This window comes from Vairimorpha necatrix, chromosome 5 (assembly GCF_036630325.1).
Source record: "Vairimorpha necatrix chromosome 5, complete sequence".
Taxonomy (NCBI): domain Eukaryota; kingdom Fungi; phylum Microsporidia; family Nosematidae; genus Vairimorpha; species Vairimorpha necatrix.
The window spans coordinates 94744-112487 of NC_088820.1; the positions used below are offsets into that span (position 1 = coordinate 94744).

The 17744-nt window shown below is 26.2% G+C and overlaps 12 protein-coding genes and 1 non-coding gene across 13 annotated transcripts; 7 read left to right on the top strand and 6 right to left on the bottom strand.

Annotated features, from left to right (window-relative positions):
* Positions 1-1206: 1206 nt before the first annotated feature.
* VNE69_05007 (sodium-coupled neutral amino acid transporter) lies at positions 1207-2355 on the bottom strand (the record flags this gene model as incomplete). Its single annotated transcript, XM_065473483.1, has 1 exon — positions 1207-2355. One exon carries the CDS (start codon positions 2353-2355, stop codon positions 1207-1209), a length of 1149 nt encoding a protein of 382 aa, XP_065329555.1.
* Positions 2356-2715: 360 nt separating this feature from the next.
* VNE69_05901 lies at positions 2716-2787 on the bottom strand. The gene has a single exon. It is a non-coding gene; the product is annotated as a tRNA-Gln (tRNA).
* Positions 2788-3020: 233 nt separating this feature from the next.
* On the top strand, positions 3021-3707 carry VNE69_05008 (ER lumen protein-retaining receptor 2 (ERD2); the record flags this gene model as incomplete). Its single annotated transcript, XM_065473484.1, has 1 exon — positions 3021-3707. One exon carries the CDS (start codon positions 3021-3023, stop codon positions 3705-3707), a length of 687 nt encoding a protein of 228 aa, XP_065329556.1.
* A 241-nt stretch (positions 3708-3948) lies between these two features.
* On the top strand, positions 3949-4902 carry VNE69_05009 (mRNA export factor (GLE2); the record flags this gene model as incomplete). Its single annotated transcript, XM_065473485.1, has 1 exon — positions 3949-4902. One exon carries the CDS (start codon positions 3949-3951, stop codon positions 4900-4902), a length of 954 nt encoding a protein of 317 aa, XP_065329557.1.
* A 523-nt stretch (positions 4903-5425) lies between these two features.
* On the top strand, positions 5426-6841 carry VNE69_05010 (putative SP-containing protein; the record flags this gene model as incomplete). The annotated part of the gene is made up of 1 exon (XM_065473486.1): positions 5426-6841. The coding sequence occupies one exon, from the start codon at positions 5426-5428 to the stop codon at positions 6839-6841; it is 1416 nt and encodes a 471-aa protein (XP_065329558.1).
* A 524-nt stretch (positions 6842-7365) lies between these two features.
* Positions 7366-7770, top strand: VNE69_05011 (nucleoside diphosphate kinase (NME3); the record flags this gene model as incomplete). Its single annotated transcript, XM_065473487.1, has 1 exon — positions 7366-7770. The coding sequence occupies one exon, from the start codon at positions 7366-7368 to the stop codon at positions 7768-7770; it is 405 nt and encodes a 134-aa protein (XP_065329559.1).
* A 348-nt stretch (positions 7771-8118) lies between these two features.
* Positions 8119-9821, top strand: VNE69_05012 (poly(A) RNA polymerase protein (PAPD5); the record flags this gene model as incomplete). Its single annotated transcript, XM_065473488.1, has 2 exons — positions 8119-9502; positions 9571-9821. The coding sequence occupies 2 exons, from the start codon at positions 8119-8121 to the stop codon at positions 9819-9821; spliced, it is 1635 nt and encodes a 544-aa protein (XP_065329560.1).
* Positions 9822-9832: 11 nt separating this feature from the next.
* VNE69_05013 (CCR4/NOT transcription complex subunit 3) lies at positions 9833-10486 on the bottom strand (the record flags this gene model as incomplete). Its single annotated transcript, XM_065473489.1, has 1 exon — positions 9833-10486. One exon carries the CDS (start codon positions 10484-10486, stop codon positions 9833-9835), a length of 654 nt encoding a protein of 217 aa, XP_065329561.1.
* A 461-nt stretch (positions 10487-10947) lies between these two features.
* VNE69_05014 (hemolysin III-like putative integral membrane protein) lies at positions 10948-11607 on the top strand (the record flags this gene model as incomplete). The annotated part of the gene is made up of 1 exon (XM_065473490.1): positions 10948-11607. One exon carries the CDS (start codon positions 10948-10950, stop codon positions 11605-11607), a length of 660 nt encoding a protein of 219 aa, XP_065329562.1.
* Positions 11608-11743: 136 nt separating this feature from the next.
* Positions 11744-12613, bottom strand: VNE69_05015 (deoxyhypusine hydroxylase (DOHH); the record flags this gene model as incomplete). The annotated part of the gene is made up of 1 exon (XM_065473491.1): positions 11744-12613. One exon carries the CDS (start codon positions 12611-12613, stop codon positions 11744-11746), a length of 870 nt encoding a protein of 289 aa, XP_065329563.1.
* Positions 12614-12994: 381 nt separating this feature from the next.
* VNE69_05016 (diphthamide biosynthesis enzyme (DPH1)) lies at positions 12995-14035 on the top strand (the record flags this gene model as incomplete). Its single annotated transcript, XM_065473492.1, has 1 exon — positions 12995-14035. The coding sequence occupies one exon, from the start codon at positions 12995-12997 to the stop codon at positions 14033-14035; it is 1041 nt and encodes a 346-aa protein (XP_065329564.1).
* A 295-nt stretch (positions 14036-14330) lies between these two features.
* Positions 14331-16622, bottom strand: VNE69_05017 (uncharacterized protein; the record flags this gene model as incomplete). Its single annotated transcript, XM_065473493.1, has 2 exons — positions 14331-15424; positions 16415-16622. 2 exons carry the CDS (start codon positions 16620-16622, stop codon positions 14331-14333), a joined length of 1302 nt encoding a protein of 433 aa, XP_065329565.1.
* Positions 16623-16716: 94 nt separating this feature from the next.
* Positions 16717-17223, bottom strand: VNE69_05018 (DNA replication complex GINS protein (PSF2); the record flags this gene model as incomplete). Its single annotated transcript, XM_065473494.1, has 1 exon — positions 16717-17223. One exon carries the CDS (start codon positions 17221-17223, stop codon positions 16717-16719), a length of 507 nt encoding a protein of 168 aa, XP_065329566.1.
* Between the last annotated feature and the right edge of the window lie 521 nt (positions 17224-17744).

Sequence of the window (17744 nt, forward strand, 5' to 3'; positions counted from 1 at the left end):
AATGATATTTTTACGCATTAGTTTATTTTTAAATAGATATAAAACTATTAAGCATTCTAAAAGGTAACATTCAAGAATAACTATCGAAATTTTTTTTTAATCTACAGCATAATTCATAGTATTACTTCAAATATTTTTTTTTCTGGATGATAAAAACCAGTAAAGAGTGAGATAGATATGTTATATGGTTAAGAAATAAATATCGGATGTTGAAATTACAACGTATTTTAAAACTTAAAAATAATAAAAAAACCATAGATTAATTAAAAAAAAAAGCGTATACAGCTGCTTGTATATAAATATTATTAAAAGTATTTTAATGAGCTATTTACTACTTTTTCTTATTTTTGGCGAAAGTTATTTTAGAGTAATATCTAAAAACTTCTCATTTAAATGTTTTTTAAAAAAAAAGATTTCTTAACGACAAATAGCAAAACCTTCTCCTTGGACAAAACAAGATTTAATCTTTCACAATGTCAGATTTAAAAACCCATTTTAAAATTAACATAGAAAATAGTATCATATTTTTTTTTTGATTAAAAAAATATAGCTCTATAATATTCGATAATTAAAAACATCCGTTGTAACAATGAAAAAAATAAAAATAAAACTGTGTATACTAACATAGTAAATAAACTTTCCTACCTTTAGCTTTATATGTCTAAGAAACATTAAATTATTTTTGAATAATATCGTTATTATATAACAAAAAGTAATTATATATTTAACTTTAAACTTATATAAATGATTTAATTTTTTATTTCAATTGATTTTCGCAATAATAGCGCTTTCCTGAAAAGTTTTCAATATTTAAAATTTTATATTTGTTATAGATCACTTCACATTAAAAACAGTACTTTTGTTTTGTGGAATTAAAATTAATTATCTTTATGTATTCGCAACATGGTTTATAGAATTAAGCATATATTTCATTGATAAAAATATACGGAATAAAATAGACAAAAAATTTTTGTGAAATTATTAATATGAAGTGTATATTATTAAAAAAAAACAATTTTGCGACTTTTAAAAATAACTTAATTAATAGATATGATAAAAATATAAAATATACTACAAAGGCTCTTATCATTTAAACATAATATCCATAAATAAATCAATCACAATAAAAAAGTTTTGATATTTTAAATGATATTAATATGACCATGACAATATTTGATATTTCTTAAATTCTAAAATTTTTATTTTTTAATTTTTTAAAACCGAACAAAATGCCAAAATCCCATAAGTAGTACTCAATATTGCCATCATAGTATTAGTTTTACTTCCTATAACTTTCATTGACAATATATAATACAATCCTGCAAATAAAAAACACATAAAAGTTGAAAATGTTCCTCCTATAAATTTGCACATTTGATCGAAGTCATTACAAGTAATCGCTATAAAATAACAACTTATAATAATTAATCCCGAAGTTATAAATCTTATGTACCCATATTTTTGATATTTTAAAAATTTTTCATTGATTAAATTTAAGGAATATTGTTTAACAGGATTTGTCTGTAGTGGTACAGAAAGTCCTAGTAAAAATATATAAAACCAACTTAATGCTACTTTGATATTATCATTTTTATGTGTATTTATAAATGGTTTGACGATTTCTTCTCCATAAGCCATGTAACTAATCAATCCAAATATTAAATATATTGTACTTGCAGATAATAAACTTAGTAATGCTGTTATTTTTAAATTTCTAGTACTAGAATATCTCATTTCATTTTGTAAAGTGAAAATGTTCTGATGACACGTAAAACTAAAAACAAAATAACTCAGACTTTGTAGATATTGATCCGATTCACGGAATAAATATAGTTTATGTTGTATTTCTCTGCTAATATATCTGTAATATGATGTTGATATTAATAATAATATAGTAATAAGTCCCAAAACACTTGTATATTTGAGTTTATCCAGTTTGTTCATAAATACGAATGGTGAAATTAGTAGTACTATTATAAAGAAAGTGATGTTAATATTTAGATCAAGTTTATAATGATCTAATAAGAATACTATTTGTTGTTTGATGTAAATTAAGTAGGCTATAGCGACAGTATAACATTTGAAAATGACTATTATATCAGCTAAAATTTTTAGTTGAGGCTTGAAATGTCTAGTGACAGTTGATAGAGTATTGTTTTTTCCATATTTATCGTTAAGTTCTATGTATATTACGATTCCTGCGTAAGATGCTAAAGAAGAAAAGATAGTCAAGATAATACATTGAATTACACCAAATTCTTTCATTAGCATTGGATAGTTTAAGATTCCGCATCCCATAGTCGTTTTTAATAAATTAATGTAGATAGAAGACAATTCTTTGATAGAAGATTTCATTTAGAGGGACAAAAAAAATTAAATTTACAGTTTAACTGAAAAATAAGAATTTAATTAATTTTAAAAACAAAAGCTATTATTAGTATATAAAATTAAGAATAAAGGAGGTCCGTCCTTTTTTTAGTATCATCATTTTTTTCAGTAATTTACCCCTTTATGATGAATCAATTAAAACAAAGTAAATCAATAAATAATTTCATTTTTTAATATTATACTTTCTAAGTTTTTTAATATATATATTTACACAATAAAATTATCTTGATTTTACATTTCTTAAATAATATTGTATTTAATAAGTTTTACACTTCTTTGAATGTACACATTTACGAATTATAATTTTTATAAAATTTTATAAAAATTAGGTCGTACCGAGATTCGAACTCGGATTAACAGATTCAGAGTCTGTTGTGATAACCATTACACCACACAACCCTAAAAGTATGAAAATTTAAATATCATTATGTGAGCATGAATTTAGAAAATAAATACGAGTCTTATAAATTTAGATATTTTATAAGTTTTTATGTGGATTTTTAGTAATTGATTAAATTGACAATTTAATTATGTTTTCAATTCTAAGCCATACTGTCGTTCTAGAGAGTGCCATTTTTCTCTAAATTTTAGATCAGCATTTTACTAATAATTTTTATATTTTTTTGCCCCTTATGAATGTTGAGACAGTTGCCAATCTTTTGAGATATTTAGGGGATCTTGTTCATATTTCAAGTAAAGTCGTCTTGGCGAGTAAAATCGAGAAGACCAAGTCTTGTTCTGGCTTAAGTTTCAAGACGCAGTTTTTGTATTTGTTAGTGTTTATTTCCAGATATTTCGATATCTTCGAAGTGAACATTAGAAGATTCAAAAGTATTTACAACTTCGTCCTTAAGCTTACTTTTATTAGTTTCCAATGTCTAGTGGTTTATCTAATAAGAAAGAAATATTATTCGACTTATGATAGGAAGACAGATGTTTTTCAGATCAGATTAATATTAGTGCCTGTTTCTATTATTTCTTTACTTCTTAAGCCTTCTACTAATGGGGTCTATGATTATATTTCTGAGTATTTGTATACTTTCTCTTTGATACTTGAAAGTGTCAGCATTTTGCCCCAACTTGTGCAATTACAAGAAGAAGGCGAGTGTGAAAGCAGAACTTCTACTTTTATATTTTTATTAGGAGGTTATAGATTCTTATACACTCTGTATTTTATATTAAAAAAGATCTCTGTAGGGAAAGTGGGTACACTTCTCGTGACTACAGGGACAATACAAGTTATTCTTTATGCTGACTTCTTCTCTCTTTATTATAGGTATGTATTCAGTAAGAAAAACAATAATGAGATTGAACAATAAAAAGAAATTTTACAATACTTTCTAATAATATAATTTTTTATTACCTTTATAACTTTACATTATTTTTAAAATATAAGATTTTCTGTTACCTTTGCTAAGACACGTCTTAATTGATATTTGTTTGTATTGATAATATAAATTATAACACTTTTTTTTATTAAATTTGTCGTTATTAATTTATTAACTGAATTTCAGTTATAAAAATAAAAATTGATTTTTCTTTGTTTTTTACTGCCCCCAAATGATCTCATCAAATGCTAAAATCTACGAACTCGCTAATCCGCCTACTGACTCAGTCTCTGAATTGGCTTTCAGCAATCATCATAATATGATGATTGCTTCTAGTTGGGATGGTACAATCTCTTTATATAACCCTACAATCCAAACTGGATTTTTAAAAAACATTCCATACACAAAACCAATGTTATCTTGCGCTTTTAGTAAAGAAAACCCAGTTCATTGTTTTGGTGGCAGCGCAGACGGAAATCTACACTTTGTAGATCTTGAAAAAAATATTACAAACAATATAAAAGCTCATAATGACGGAATCAGGAGTGTAAAATCTCAATATAATACTGTAATAACTGCTTATTGTGATAAAACAATAAAAATATGGGACACAAGATCAGCTCAATGTACAAAAACAGTAGAATGCGATGGAAAAATTTTTTGTATGGATTTACAGAACAATCTAATAGCTTACGCGACATCAACTAACTTGTTATATTCGTCAAATGTAAATAATTTAGATACTAAAAAAAAACATACGCCGAAATTTAACTATATGCTGAAATGTATAAGTGTGGGAACTGATGAAAAATCTGTACTAGTAGGGGGAATAGAAGGGAAATGCGAAATGATAAATATAAGTTCGTATTATAATGGAATAAGTTTCAGAAGTCATAGAAAAGACTTAAAAGTTTTTTCAGTCAATACAGTAGGGTTATACCCTAAAAATCCAAACGTATTAGCAACAGGCGGAAGCAACGGAGACTTGATATTTTATGATAATATGAGCAGAATAAAAACTTTTTCTAAGACGGAAGACGTGCCGATAACTACGGGCGCATTTAATACAGACGGGAAATTATATGCATATTGCTTGGGAGATGACTGGGCTACTGGGTATGATGGAGTATACAGGAAAACATCTATAAAAATTATTGGAATGGATTCTCTAGGAATAAAGGTATGAATAAATAAAAAGTATATTTAAAAAACAATTATTTAAAAATATATTATATTTGCATATAAGATATTTGTATGTTTGATATTTTGACTATAAAATAAATATGAGTTTTGATTAAGTCATAGACCTGTGGGTATCATTTAATTATTACAATATCTTTTTTAATTAGATTGCTTTTCAGTTTTATTCTTTAGTTTATTTGATGACGTGTCTAGAGTCTCTGTTTGTTAAGCTTATTAATAAAAAGGCGAATTTTTTTATTTATAAGGTATAAATACAACAAATAGTCTTTTTAATCATTTATTTTTTTAGGAAATCAAAATTAAAATACATTTGATAAAATTTTTTATAATAGTGCATTTCATAACTTTTTTTAACATAAAAATATTTCTTATGTACTTTATTTATATAATATACCTAATATATATTTTTTATCTTAGTTATTAATATAATTAATTTTGTATAATATTTGTTTTTTTTCGTTTCAAAACATTAACATCAAAAAAATAAAAATAAACACACTAGATTCATGAAGAAGATATTTTACTTACTAATTCTTGTACATTCATACAGACTCTTAAAACCCAAACTATTAGAAAATGAAGATTTATATTTGACAGATATTAACTCCAAATTATCCTTAGAACCATTTGGTACAAAAGACAACCAAAGAATTTCTATTCATAAACGAAAGATTCAATTTACAGGCAATAAAGAATTAACTTTAGACCAAGATTCATTAGAAATCAAATTAAAAAAAATTAAAATTGTAACTTACCTAAAGAGACCGAAAAACTCAATGAAAAAAACTGACCCGTTTGGATTCAAAATGAAAAAAAAGAATACAGAAACAACAAAAGAAGAACCACGACGTATACGACCTCCTAAAACAGTTGACCGTTTACCAATTAATAATATAAAAACCAAAAAAACAGAAATCCAAAGAACAATACAGAAAAAAGTAGATATTATTGAAGATGAAATACCCGATGAAACAATAAAAACAGAAGAAAAGAAATCTGATACACAAAATATTGATATGGAAAACATTTTATCAAAAGTTAAACATTTACTCAACGAAAAAAAAAATTATTTAATAGAATCTGATTCTAAAATAGAAGAAGATACTATAAAATATTCGAATATTGAAGTATTTATTCACCCTATAAGTGATAAATATATAAAATTGAAGACAGAAGAAAAAGATTGTGTGACTTATTACAAAGATACATTTATTTTTACACCTTGCTTAAATGTAGATAGTCAAGTTTTTAAATTGGAAAATGAAGATGATATATTAAAAAATAGAAAGATTTATGAAGATGATGATTCTTATGTAGTACAAAAACATGTTAAAATAGATAAGACGATTAAGAAAGATAAAAGTATCGGTAGTTTAAAAAAAAATTTACAAAAATATAAAAGTTCAATATATGAAAAAAATGATGATGAGTATGAAATCAGTAATGAAGACGACTATTTAGATAAACCAAGTAATGAAATATCATTTAAACCAAACAAAAAGAAGTCTTTTTCTAATATTAGCAAGTCATCATTTAATTATTCGACTAAAGATAAAGGATTTGACAACTACAAAAGTAAAACTGATAAATTTGATTTTAATATTCCAGATTATAAAAGTGACTCGGTAAGACCGCACAGTTCGACTTTTGAAAAGAAATACGAACCGACTAAACTAAACTTATCAACGCCGTACGATGCATTTATCACTAATAAAAATAAGTCTATAGAATATAAAAAGTCTAGGGAGTACAAACCGCCAGTGCCAGTGAAGCCGGCTGAAATTAAGAACCCAACTTCTAGCTCAATACAAGTAAAAAAATCCGAAACAGACTCTTCTCTCATGAAACTTGGTTCTACAGATGATTTTTTGCAAAAAATAAAAAGTAGTGTAAGTATGCCCGAGATCGACGATCTTCTATGAGGAAATAAATTAAGAAAATAAAGTGATTTGAATTAAAAAACAGATAAGTTCAATTTGTTGTGTATTGCTCTATAATTATCAGTCAAACTTTATAAATCTGCATTAAATTATTGTTTAATACAGTTTAGATATTAAAATTGTATTTCTATAAACATGTTTGCTATTAATGTAATATAAATTTATAAATTATAAATTGTTGATAATAGATTTACTAAATATAATACAACTAACACAAAATGTTTACTTATTCATAAGCTAAAGTTAAAATAGTTTATATATAGTACAAATAATGTTTATTAATTTAATATGGTTAACCTAAAAATTAATAATAGAAAAATTAAAGTATAATATGCAAATATCAAATTTTCTTGATATTTGCTTCCAAACAATTCTCTGATATTTTTTTAATATTAATTATTAAAAAATTTATATTGGTGAAAAAAATATAAAAAATGATATTTTGTTTCAAATCACGTTTCATTTTTGTTTACAATTTATATAAATTTTGTTTTTTTAATCCCCAAATGGCAACTCAAAAAACTTTCGTTATGATAAAACCGGAGGGAGTTCAAAGACGTCTCGTGGCTCAAATAATTGATAGATTTGAGAGAAAAGGTCTGAAAATTATTGACATTAGATCAATGACGCCTTCTAAAGATCTTGTTAAGGAACATTATGCGCACCTAAGCCATAAGCCTTTTTTTAATGACATGGTAGACCAGCTCAGTGCAGATTTAGTCATATGCATGATTTGGGAAGGAATTGATGCCATTGAAGTGTGTAGGCGAATTATAGGAGCTACAAATCCCATTGAAGCTGCTATGGGATCTATTAGGGCAGATTTAGCTGCAGATATTTGTGCCAATATTATACATGGCAGTGATAATGAAGAGAATGCTAACAAAGAAATTAGCTTATGGTTCAAATAAATAGATTTGAAATTTATACAACTACTATAAATATGTATATAATATTTTTTAAAAATTGTTTTTAATATTGGCCGAAAATTTGTTTATTTTATACCCTCTAAAAACAAAATGTGGGACTTGACATTATGGCTTAAATTCAATGTCTTTCTCAATAAATTTTAAAGCTCATTTTAAACATAATAAAATGCTCACACTATAAATTCAACAATATTTAAAAAACAAGCTATTATTTTCTAATAAACTGTAGTGTAAAATTTTAACTCATCCCGCCTATTTTAATATATGTAGTTTCAATTTAAAAAATACCGTTATTTTTTTAATTTCCATATTAATTTTTTTTACCCTTTCATGAATAAACTGGTCATATCAGCCAATAACATCTTGCTCCAATATTACGAAAAGATAAAACCATCTCAAAAAGAACAAAACAGTAGACTTAACTGGATAAATTTACTAAAAAAAGAAATATTAAAAATTTATCCATCTGCATCTATAGATTTATTTGGTAGTTTTTACACCGGTCTTTATGTCCACTCTAGTGACATTGACATTTCTTTAAATATTAAAACTTCTGATCCGAATTCAATACTAAAAAATTTAAAATTAAAACTTAAACAGACAAATCTTGTACACTCACTTCTTCATTTATCTCATGCTAAGATACCAATACTAAAATTTAAATGTAAGAAATACGGATTTAAATTTGATTTTAGTGTAAACAACTCAAGCGGAATTAAAGCTGGTAATTTTATAAAATTAAAACTTGAAGAAGATCCCAATATTGGGATCTTCGTAATATTATTTAAACAATTTATTAATAGTAGGAAACTTGGGGACGCGAGTATGGGCGGATTAAATTCATATAGTCAGTTTTTAATGATCATAAATTTTTTAGATTTAAATCCTTTTTATCAGAAAGGTAATTTGGCAGTTACATTTTTCGATTTTATACAATATTACGGATATGATTTTAAGTATAAAAATATACAAATAAATGCAAAAAATATTGTTTATAGAGATAATATGACTAAAAGATTGTCTATAATAGACCCTACTGATGAGTCAGTGGATGTTGGGGCATGCTGTAAAAAATTTGAAAAAATTTTAGAAATTTTACAAAATTTTTATAGAATAATTTTGTATCATTTTAATAATCAAACTATAGAGGAATTATTTGAAGAAATGTTTTATTTAGATGAAGAAGAATTAGAACAAAGAAGATTTGTAGTAGAAAATTGTAATAAAAAAATTTTTAAAGAAAAAAATAAAACTAAAATGGGTTTAAGAGATGCAAATTTTAATTGTAAAAATATGGAGTTACAACAAAAAAGAAAAATGAAACAAGATGATAAAAAAGAAGAGAAATCTAGAAAATCAAAAGATAAAAAGCGTATTGAAATAGGTAAAGAATTAAAAAACGAAATAGATGATAAAAAACCAAAGAAAACAAAAAAATTGAAAGATAAAAACAACAAAAGAAATAAACTTGAATTTAAAGACGATAAAATTATAGAATTTGATTGCGAGGACGAGCAAAACATATCCGTTAAAAATACCAAAAAAGATAAAAGCAATAAAGCCGAAAAAAAGAATACTAAAATAAGCAACAAAGAGGAAATAGATTTATCAAATCTAGTTATAGAAAACAACAATAGAAAATTGAAGAATAAAAAAATCAAAAAAACCAAAGATCAGAAAAATAATATCGAAATAAATAATAAAGAAGACACAAGTTCATATAATTTAACTATAGAAATTAATAATAGAAAAAAGAAAGACAACAGAAACAAAAAACCAAAGATCAGAAAAATAATATTGAACAAAATAATAAAGAAGACACAGTGGCATCTAATTTAGTTGTAGAAAGCATCAATAGAAAAAAGAAGATCAAAAAAGATAAAAGAAACAATAAAATAAAACTTAAAAATATTACTGAAGGCATCAAAATGAATTTTAAAGAGGACACAGATTTATTTGATAAATTTGTAGATGAGCTTACAATAGAAAATAATAATATTTCCAGAAAAAAGAAGAAAAATCTAAAAAGATAAAATTTTTTACATTAAAATTCTGCACATTCTAAATATTTGTACTCAAAAGTAAAATCTGTTTTTTTCATAAAATTCCATGACTCATCATAATCGAAAAATAAAAAGTCTCCTCGTTCATAATCACTAGTAATTAGTTTTGGTTCTTCCAGTCTCTGAAACCACGTCAAATATTTTGTATGAAATCTCCAACTACAAACTTTTAATTGTGTAGCCGCGTGATATTGATGAATTGTATTTGGATTTTTATAAAATATAAAAAATAATGTGTCAACCTCCAGATTTTTATAAATATCGGGACTATCAAAGATATTTAAAGGAATTTTGGGGAAATAAGAAGGCACTTCGCATATTTTAGTAGTATTTACTGTTTCTAATACATTAAAATCGGGAATATGAAATAAAGAGTTTTTTAGTTCTGTTTCAAAAAAATATTCTTTGGCTTGTTTTGGATTGTCAAATTTTTCGTTAAGAAGTTCGACACGTTGATTCGTAATTTCAGAAATTTTGGATTTTATATCTGAAAATTCCACAGGTCGAACATTTGCGTTATTAGAAGTTTCCTTCTTTTTTGAGCCTAAAATTAAAGAAGCATTTTTCCAGATTTGCTCTGGAGTAAGTTTTTCAGTTTTGTCTTGTTTATTTGGAGTCTTTTCTTGTCTTTTCATTTTGAGGGCTTTTGAAAATGGATGATCTTTATTTGTAAGTTTTATTCTTTTTAAAGGACTTGACTTAAAGCAAATTGTGTTTGATTGTGTATATATAATAATAATTTAAGACTGTTGACTTATTTTATACGCAAATTAATACAAGTAAGAAAACAAAAAGATTAAAATTATTGTTCAACAATTAAATTGGCACATTTTTTGACTTGTAATTTTTTACTTTTGTTGATACAACAAATGTGTCATAAAAGACAATTAAAATATGTCTTAAATTAACAATTAAATTTGTCATAATGGACATCATTAAAATGTGTCATAAATGGACATCTTTAAATTGTGTCATAAATGGACATCTTTAAAATGTGTCATAATTGACATCATTAAATTTTGCTAAAAAAAGTTAACTTTTTTATTTGAAAAATAAACACGCTGTTTTCATTTTGATCAGATTTTTTTATCCCTTAATGGAAGAAAAGAGACCTTTTTACAGGGGTAAAATCCACCTCGCCGCTTTTTACATTACAATTTCTAAATCTATTTTATACATTTTCACTTGGCTTCTTATCAAAGGCAATAAAGCCATTTTAATTTACTTAATTTCTCAATTAATTCTTTTCGGCGTCAGTTCAACATACCACACCACCACATGGAAGAATCCCAAACTCGAGCACATTGTTCGTCTCATTGACCATATCTCGATTTTCATTTTAATTTCTGGTACACAAACTTCTATAGTCTTATCACTTCTGCCTTACAATAATGTAACTAGAAGTATTATTATTGCATCGTGGAGTATTACAATTATAGGAACAGTTAAGATTATTTTTTATCGTCATCTTAATCATCTTTTTGATACTGGCGTGTATATTTTACATGGCTTGTCAGTTTTGCCTTTTTTTAATTTGATAAATTCTAGTGTAAGTACAGTGGATTTAGTGCTTATAATAATGGGCGGGATCATTTATGTGATCGGAGGAAGTGTCTACGGGTACCGTAGGCCTGATCCTTATCCTTTTATATTTGGATATCATGAAGTATTTCATTTGACGACAGTATTGGCAAATTACTGTTTTTTTATTCCTATTTTTAAACAGTATGTATCTTCACTCAGAGAAGCAATGTGACGTGCTACTGTTTTATACGGTGCTAAACACACCTCTTTTATGTATTAAATACTATTTTAATATATCAAAACACAACACTGTTTACAATATAAAAAAAATTGTCTTTTTTAATATAACAAAGTTAATCTTAAAATTTTTATTTTACTTCACAGTAAATATCTTCTTTAGTATTTATATATCCATGTAAATCTATTGCCACTTCAACACTCTCTCTTAATATATCACAGTCACTATACTGATACTTAACCAACTCCCTAAGACATTCTTCTGTCCCAATAATCCCCAAAGCTTCAGCGCACTCGTGTCTCACCATTCCATGTTCTTCTTCTTTCTTCATACACTCTACCAAATACTTCACTGACTCAATAGACCTAATCTGGCCGAACACGAAACTAATTTCATGTTTGAATAATGACGACTTGTCTTTTAATCCTTGGCCAAGTATGTCTATAGACTTTTTATCGCCTTTCATGGCCAAATCTCTAAGATAAAACATAGCTTGATATTTTTTATATAAACATAATTTAGTATCTAAAAAAAATTTCTCTGCCATTTCCAAATCCATTCCCTCAAGTGGCAGTGCAGGATCTCTAGAGTCACAAGGCGAAATATAATCAGAATTCTCTTTTATCTTTTGTAATGCCAAATAACAAGTCTCTTCTACTGGCACTCTACCACATTTACTGTTTTTTTCTAGTGCTTTTACAATATCGTCCCGGTACATAAAATTCCCTAAAGCTTCGCCGGCTTCATGTCGCACTATTTCGTCTTCTTGATCATTATTAAGAACACTGATTAATGTGTCTATAGATGATTCTAGTCTCATTTGACCGAGTACGTAAGCTACTTCGTGTTTTAAAAGAACAGATTTGTCATTAAAAGATGAACAGAGAATTTTTACAGATTCGTCTGTTAAAATGTTACGGAGAAAGAAAAGTGCTCTCATTTTTTTTGCAATGTGTTGTGATTTATCTGAAATTATTGATTGTGCTTTAATAAGATCCATGGGGAAAAAAATAAAAAAATTTTATAAAGTAAAATCCAATAATACGGTTTTTTTTTCTAAATGTTATTTTAGATGTTATTTGTATGTTTTTTGATTTTGTTTCTACTGTCAAAACTTAATGTTCTCCTATTTAATAATAAATTTTAGAACAGTAAAAAATAAAAAGATCTTTCTTTAAGATTTCTTATTTTTAATTCATATTACAGTTGCACACTCATTTTATATAGCTTTGTAAATGTCTTAACATTGTATTTTTTCTACATCTAAAATTTAAATCGCTAATTTTCGTGAATCTTTTAACTTTTCAAAACTCATCTTCTAGTATTTTAACAACTTTTTCTTCTAGTATAGAAATATATATTTCTCGTTTATTACCCCTTTATGGTTTTTCTTTCTCCTCCAGATGATAATAATCTCCCAAATGATTCCCCATATCTCCCGCCAAATTACAACTTCGAAATAAGCAAAACTTTAAAAACAATATTAAAACACAAATGTAAAACCGTCACTTTACAATTCCCAGATGGACTCCTAAGATATTCTCTACCCATTATAGACTTAATTACTCAATACACACCCGCCACTTGTATAGTCCTCAATGACGTAGTATACGGAGCATGTTGTGTAGACGACACAAGTCTAAAAAGTGATCTACTAGTTCATTACGGCCACTCATGCCTCGTACCAGTGACAGACATGTGTACTCGGGTATTATACGTTTTTGTAGATATAAAAATCGATATTACGCATCTTCATAAATTAATAATTTCTAATTTTAGAGATACAGTCTCAGTAGTAGGTACAATACAATTCAATAGTAGTATAAGTAGACTAGCACGACTTTCTAATATTAATATGCCACAGATCAAGCCTTTAAGTCGTAGTGAAGTATTAGGTTGTACATCACCAATAATAAAAAATTCTAAAAATGTTATAAGTATAGGAGACGGCAGATTTCATTTAGAAAGTGTTATGATTAACAATCCTACACTATCTTTTTACCAATACTGCCCGTTTAGTAGAAAATTAACACGAGAATTTTATGATTATGATAAAATGGTAAAAAATAGAGAAAAAAATATAAAAAAAGCTAGAGCGGGTAAAATTTTTGGTATAATTTTGGGTACTCTTGGTAAACAAGGAAATAAGACGATTTTGAAGAATGTAATAAGTAAATTGAAAGATTATAAGTTATATGTATTTCAGATGGAAGAAATTACTCCTAATTTGTTAGATAGATATGAATTTATAGATTCGTTTGTACAAATTTCGTGTCCTCGACTTAGTACAGACTGGGGAGAGTCTTTTAAGAAACCACTTTTGTCATCTTATGAAGTGTTTTATGAATTAGGAAGTGAATATAAGTTAGATTATTATAGTAAAGAAGGATATGCGCCCTATAAGAATTACAATAATATATAAAAATAATTTATAATTTTGAATTTTAAATATGTAAAATTTTCACTATGAAAATTTATAATTTTATATTATAGATATGTGGAATTTTTTATATATATGATATAAAAATTTTTAATATGAATTTAACATATTTAAAATTCATTTACCATGTTGTATTATAATTTTTTATTATAGATACATGAAATATTAAATAATATTACTAATATAAAATTTTTATTATCATTTTTTTAGCAGCACAAATTTGTTGATTATAAATTAAACATACTAATTTTTACATATAAATTTTTTTTTTTACTTTTTAAATTAATTTAATTAAATATTCATCTCCTGATATTTCTTTAATATCATAAGCTTTCTCTTCGTTGACTACTTTTTTAATGTACCTGTCGCCATCATACAAATTAAAAACTTTTATAATTTCTTTGAGTTTTACACATTTTTTCCCGTCTTTTTTCAGATACAAATCCACTTTCTTAAGGAAGACTGAGTTGTCTTCTTTCTTGGCTTTAGAAATGAATTCTTCTTTCCTTGCCTTTTCCTTCTCTTTTAGTCTTTGTAGGATACTTGAGTATTTATTGTTATTAGTATTGTTCTTATCTGTCTTATTGATCTTATTATCTTTGTCGCTGTTCTTAGCGTCTTTTACATTTTTTATATCTTTCTTTACATCTTTTTTTATATCTTTCTTTACATCTTTCTTAGCGTCTTTTACATTTTTAATCTTAGTATCTTTCTTTATATCTTTTTTTATATCTTTCTTTTTATCTTTCTTTGTATCTTCGTTCTCAAATATTCTTAGTCTTTCTATGTCTTCTATATCTTCGTCGACTTTGTTTACTCTCTTTTTTCTACTATCTCGTTTATCTTTTTTCTCATAATATCCTCGTATTTTCTTCTCAAATTCCTCGTTACTACATTTTATTTTATAAGTAAATGTTTTCTTCTCTTCTATCTCTACTATCTTTATTATTATGTCTTCTGGTATAAGATATCTTATTCTTTCTATATCTGAGATATCTAGTCTTATTTTTAATATATCTTCTATAGACTTCTTACACTTGCTGAATATGTTTGATAGGCCTCTGTTCTCATTGTATTTCTGTATAGTGGTCATGACTCTGAAGATTCTGCTTAGTCTTAAATATTTCTTAGGTAAAAGACAATGAGGCAAGTCTACTGAGACAGAAGAGGCCCTGATGGGCAAGAAAGACAAGACAGTGTCTCTTAGAGGGAGAGTAAATTTGCCTTTACTTGTAAGTTTGCTTGTCTTGATTTTATTGTCTTTGCTTGTAACTTTGCTTGTCTTGATTTTATATTCTTTGATTGTCTTAATTTGACTTATAACTTTGCTTGTCTTGATTTTATTATCTTTAATTTGACTTGTAACTTTGACTGGACTGGAGCTATGGCAGTCTGGTGGCCAAAAATCCCTTAAAAGGAATTTTTAAAAAAATCACCCCAAAAATGAAAAGTCAAGAGGAAAAACTTTTTGAAATTTTTAAAATATATTGAAAAAACAAGCAAATCATGTATAAAATGTGGTTCTATAAGAAAAAAATATTATGAAAATGTTATTTTTCGATGTACTTGGTCTAAATGTAGAAGTAAATGGTCTTTATTAAAAAAAACTCCATTCTACAATAACAAGCTTGGAATTAATACTATGTTATTAATTATTAAATCAAGGTCTGTTAATGTAAAGTATAAAGCTATTGCGGAATTTCTTGGAATTACCATTAAAAGTGTAAGAAAAATCATTTCTTTAACAGTAAATTCCATCGAAAATTCTGTTTACGTTGAAACAGGTATAAATGGAGGACCTGGGATTGTTGTGGAAATAGATGAAAGTAAGTTTGGTAAATTAAAATACCATAGAGGCCATGGGTAGAAGGAGTTTGGATTTTCGGAATGGTAGAAAGAACACCTCAAAGGAAAATTGTGTTTGTTCCTGTTGATAATAGAAGAGCAACTACACTAGAAGAACTTTTAAAAAAAATATGTTCACCCAGAATCTATCATACATAGTGATTGCTTCTCTTCATATTCTATGTTGTGTTCAATTTTTCAACAACATAAGACGGTTAATCATTCAAAAGAATTTGTTAATAAAAATAAATATGCCATACTAATACTATCGAAGGTAATTGGAGCGCTGTTAAAAGTGAAACTTCCATAAGGCATAGAACAAAAAAATTAATAAAGAGTTCTTTGTTAAGATTTATGCTTAGAAGAAATTTTGAAGGGAATTTGTTTGATAAAATTATTAAAATGATTTTTAAGTTTTTATTTTTTTCATCTTGACTTTTCATTTTTGGGGTGATTTTTTTAAAAATTCCTTTTAAGGGATTTTTGGCCACCAGATTGCCCTTTAACCGACTGGACTTGTAACTTTGCTATCATCGGCTTGACTGTCTTTGACTGGACTTATAACTTTGCTATCATCGGCTTGACTGTCTTTGACTGGACTTATAACTTTGCTTTTTTTATTGTTCTCTACTTTCTTAAGTGTTATTTCACTACTTAAGTCACTTTCTTTTACCAAACTGGCTCGTCTTTTTTTCCTTATAAATTTGTGAATATCTTCGTTCATTTTGATGGTATGTAAATTTCAGGGGAATATAAGAAGAATAAGGAGGAATAAAAGGAGTAAATTACACGCACTCTTCTGTAATATTATAAATTTATTATATAAATTTCCTTCTTTCTTCCATATGCTTCACTAATATCTCTTTGATCTCATACCACTCAAATAATGTCAAATTATTCAAACTTAACGCTCTCCCTTCCATTTTACCAAGTCCACTTAGCGTCTTCTTAAATCTCGTCTCTTTTAATTTATCTATCAATCCTATACACTCTTCTTTCTTTTCGCAATTATAACTGTGTCTTATTATTAATTTCCCTGTACTAAATATATTACTCGGTATATTAATATATTCCCTCTGGTTACTGATCTCATCTTCTAAAAGCTTACTAAGATACTCAAAGGAATAAACAAGAGGAAGTCTGATTTGTACTAGGCCGCTTTTTTTTAATTCTAGTGCTATAAATAACGGTAAATTAATAATAGAAAGTGGGTTGAGATCAGAATAAGACTGGTGGATGAGAGACAAAGAAGGAATAAAAGATGTGGGCTCGACTTCTAACAACTCCTCAGTGGAAATGAACTTCAACTCTTGAGGAGACAACATTTTAAAAAAGGGATTAATAATATGAACTAGATATAAAAACTTTAAACTAGATATTTACATTATGGAACAAAATCAAAAATTAAAGCGCAACATACTAATAAAAAAATATATGTAATCGATATAAAGGCATGTAAAATATCAATATTATTACTGTCATGTAATATATCAACAATAAAACTAATAATAAAGACATGTATTAGATCAATAGTAAAGACATGTAATACATAATTTTAAGACATCTCGTAAAAAACTAAAGACTTTTAATACCCACCTAGTAAAGATCCTAAGATCAATGGTTAAATACAAATTTATATATTAAATTTACAAATAAATATTTTTTTGATTAAAATATAAAACATACTACTAGTACCTAATTATAAAACATACTACTAGTACCTTATTATAAAACATACTACTAGTACCTTATTATTAGATATGAAACATATAGAAATAAAAGTAGTAAAAAAATCTTCTTGATTTTTTTTTATCATTTTTCTGTAACTAAGTCTCATATACAAATA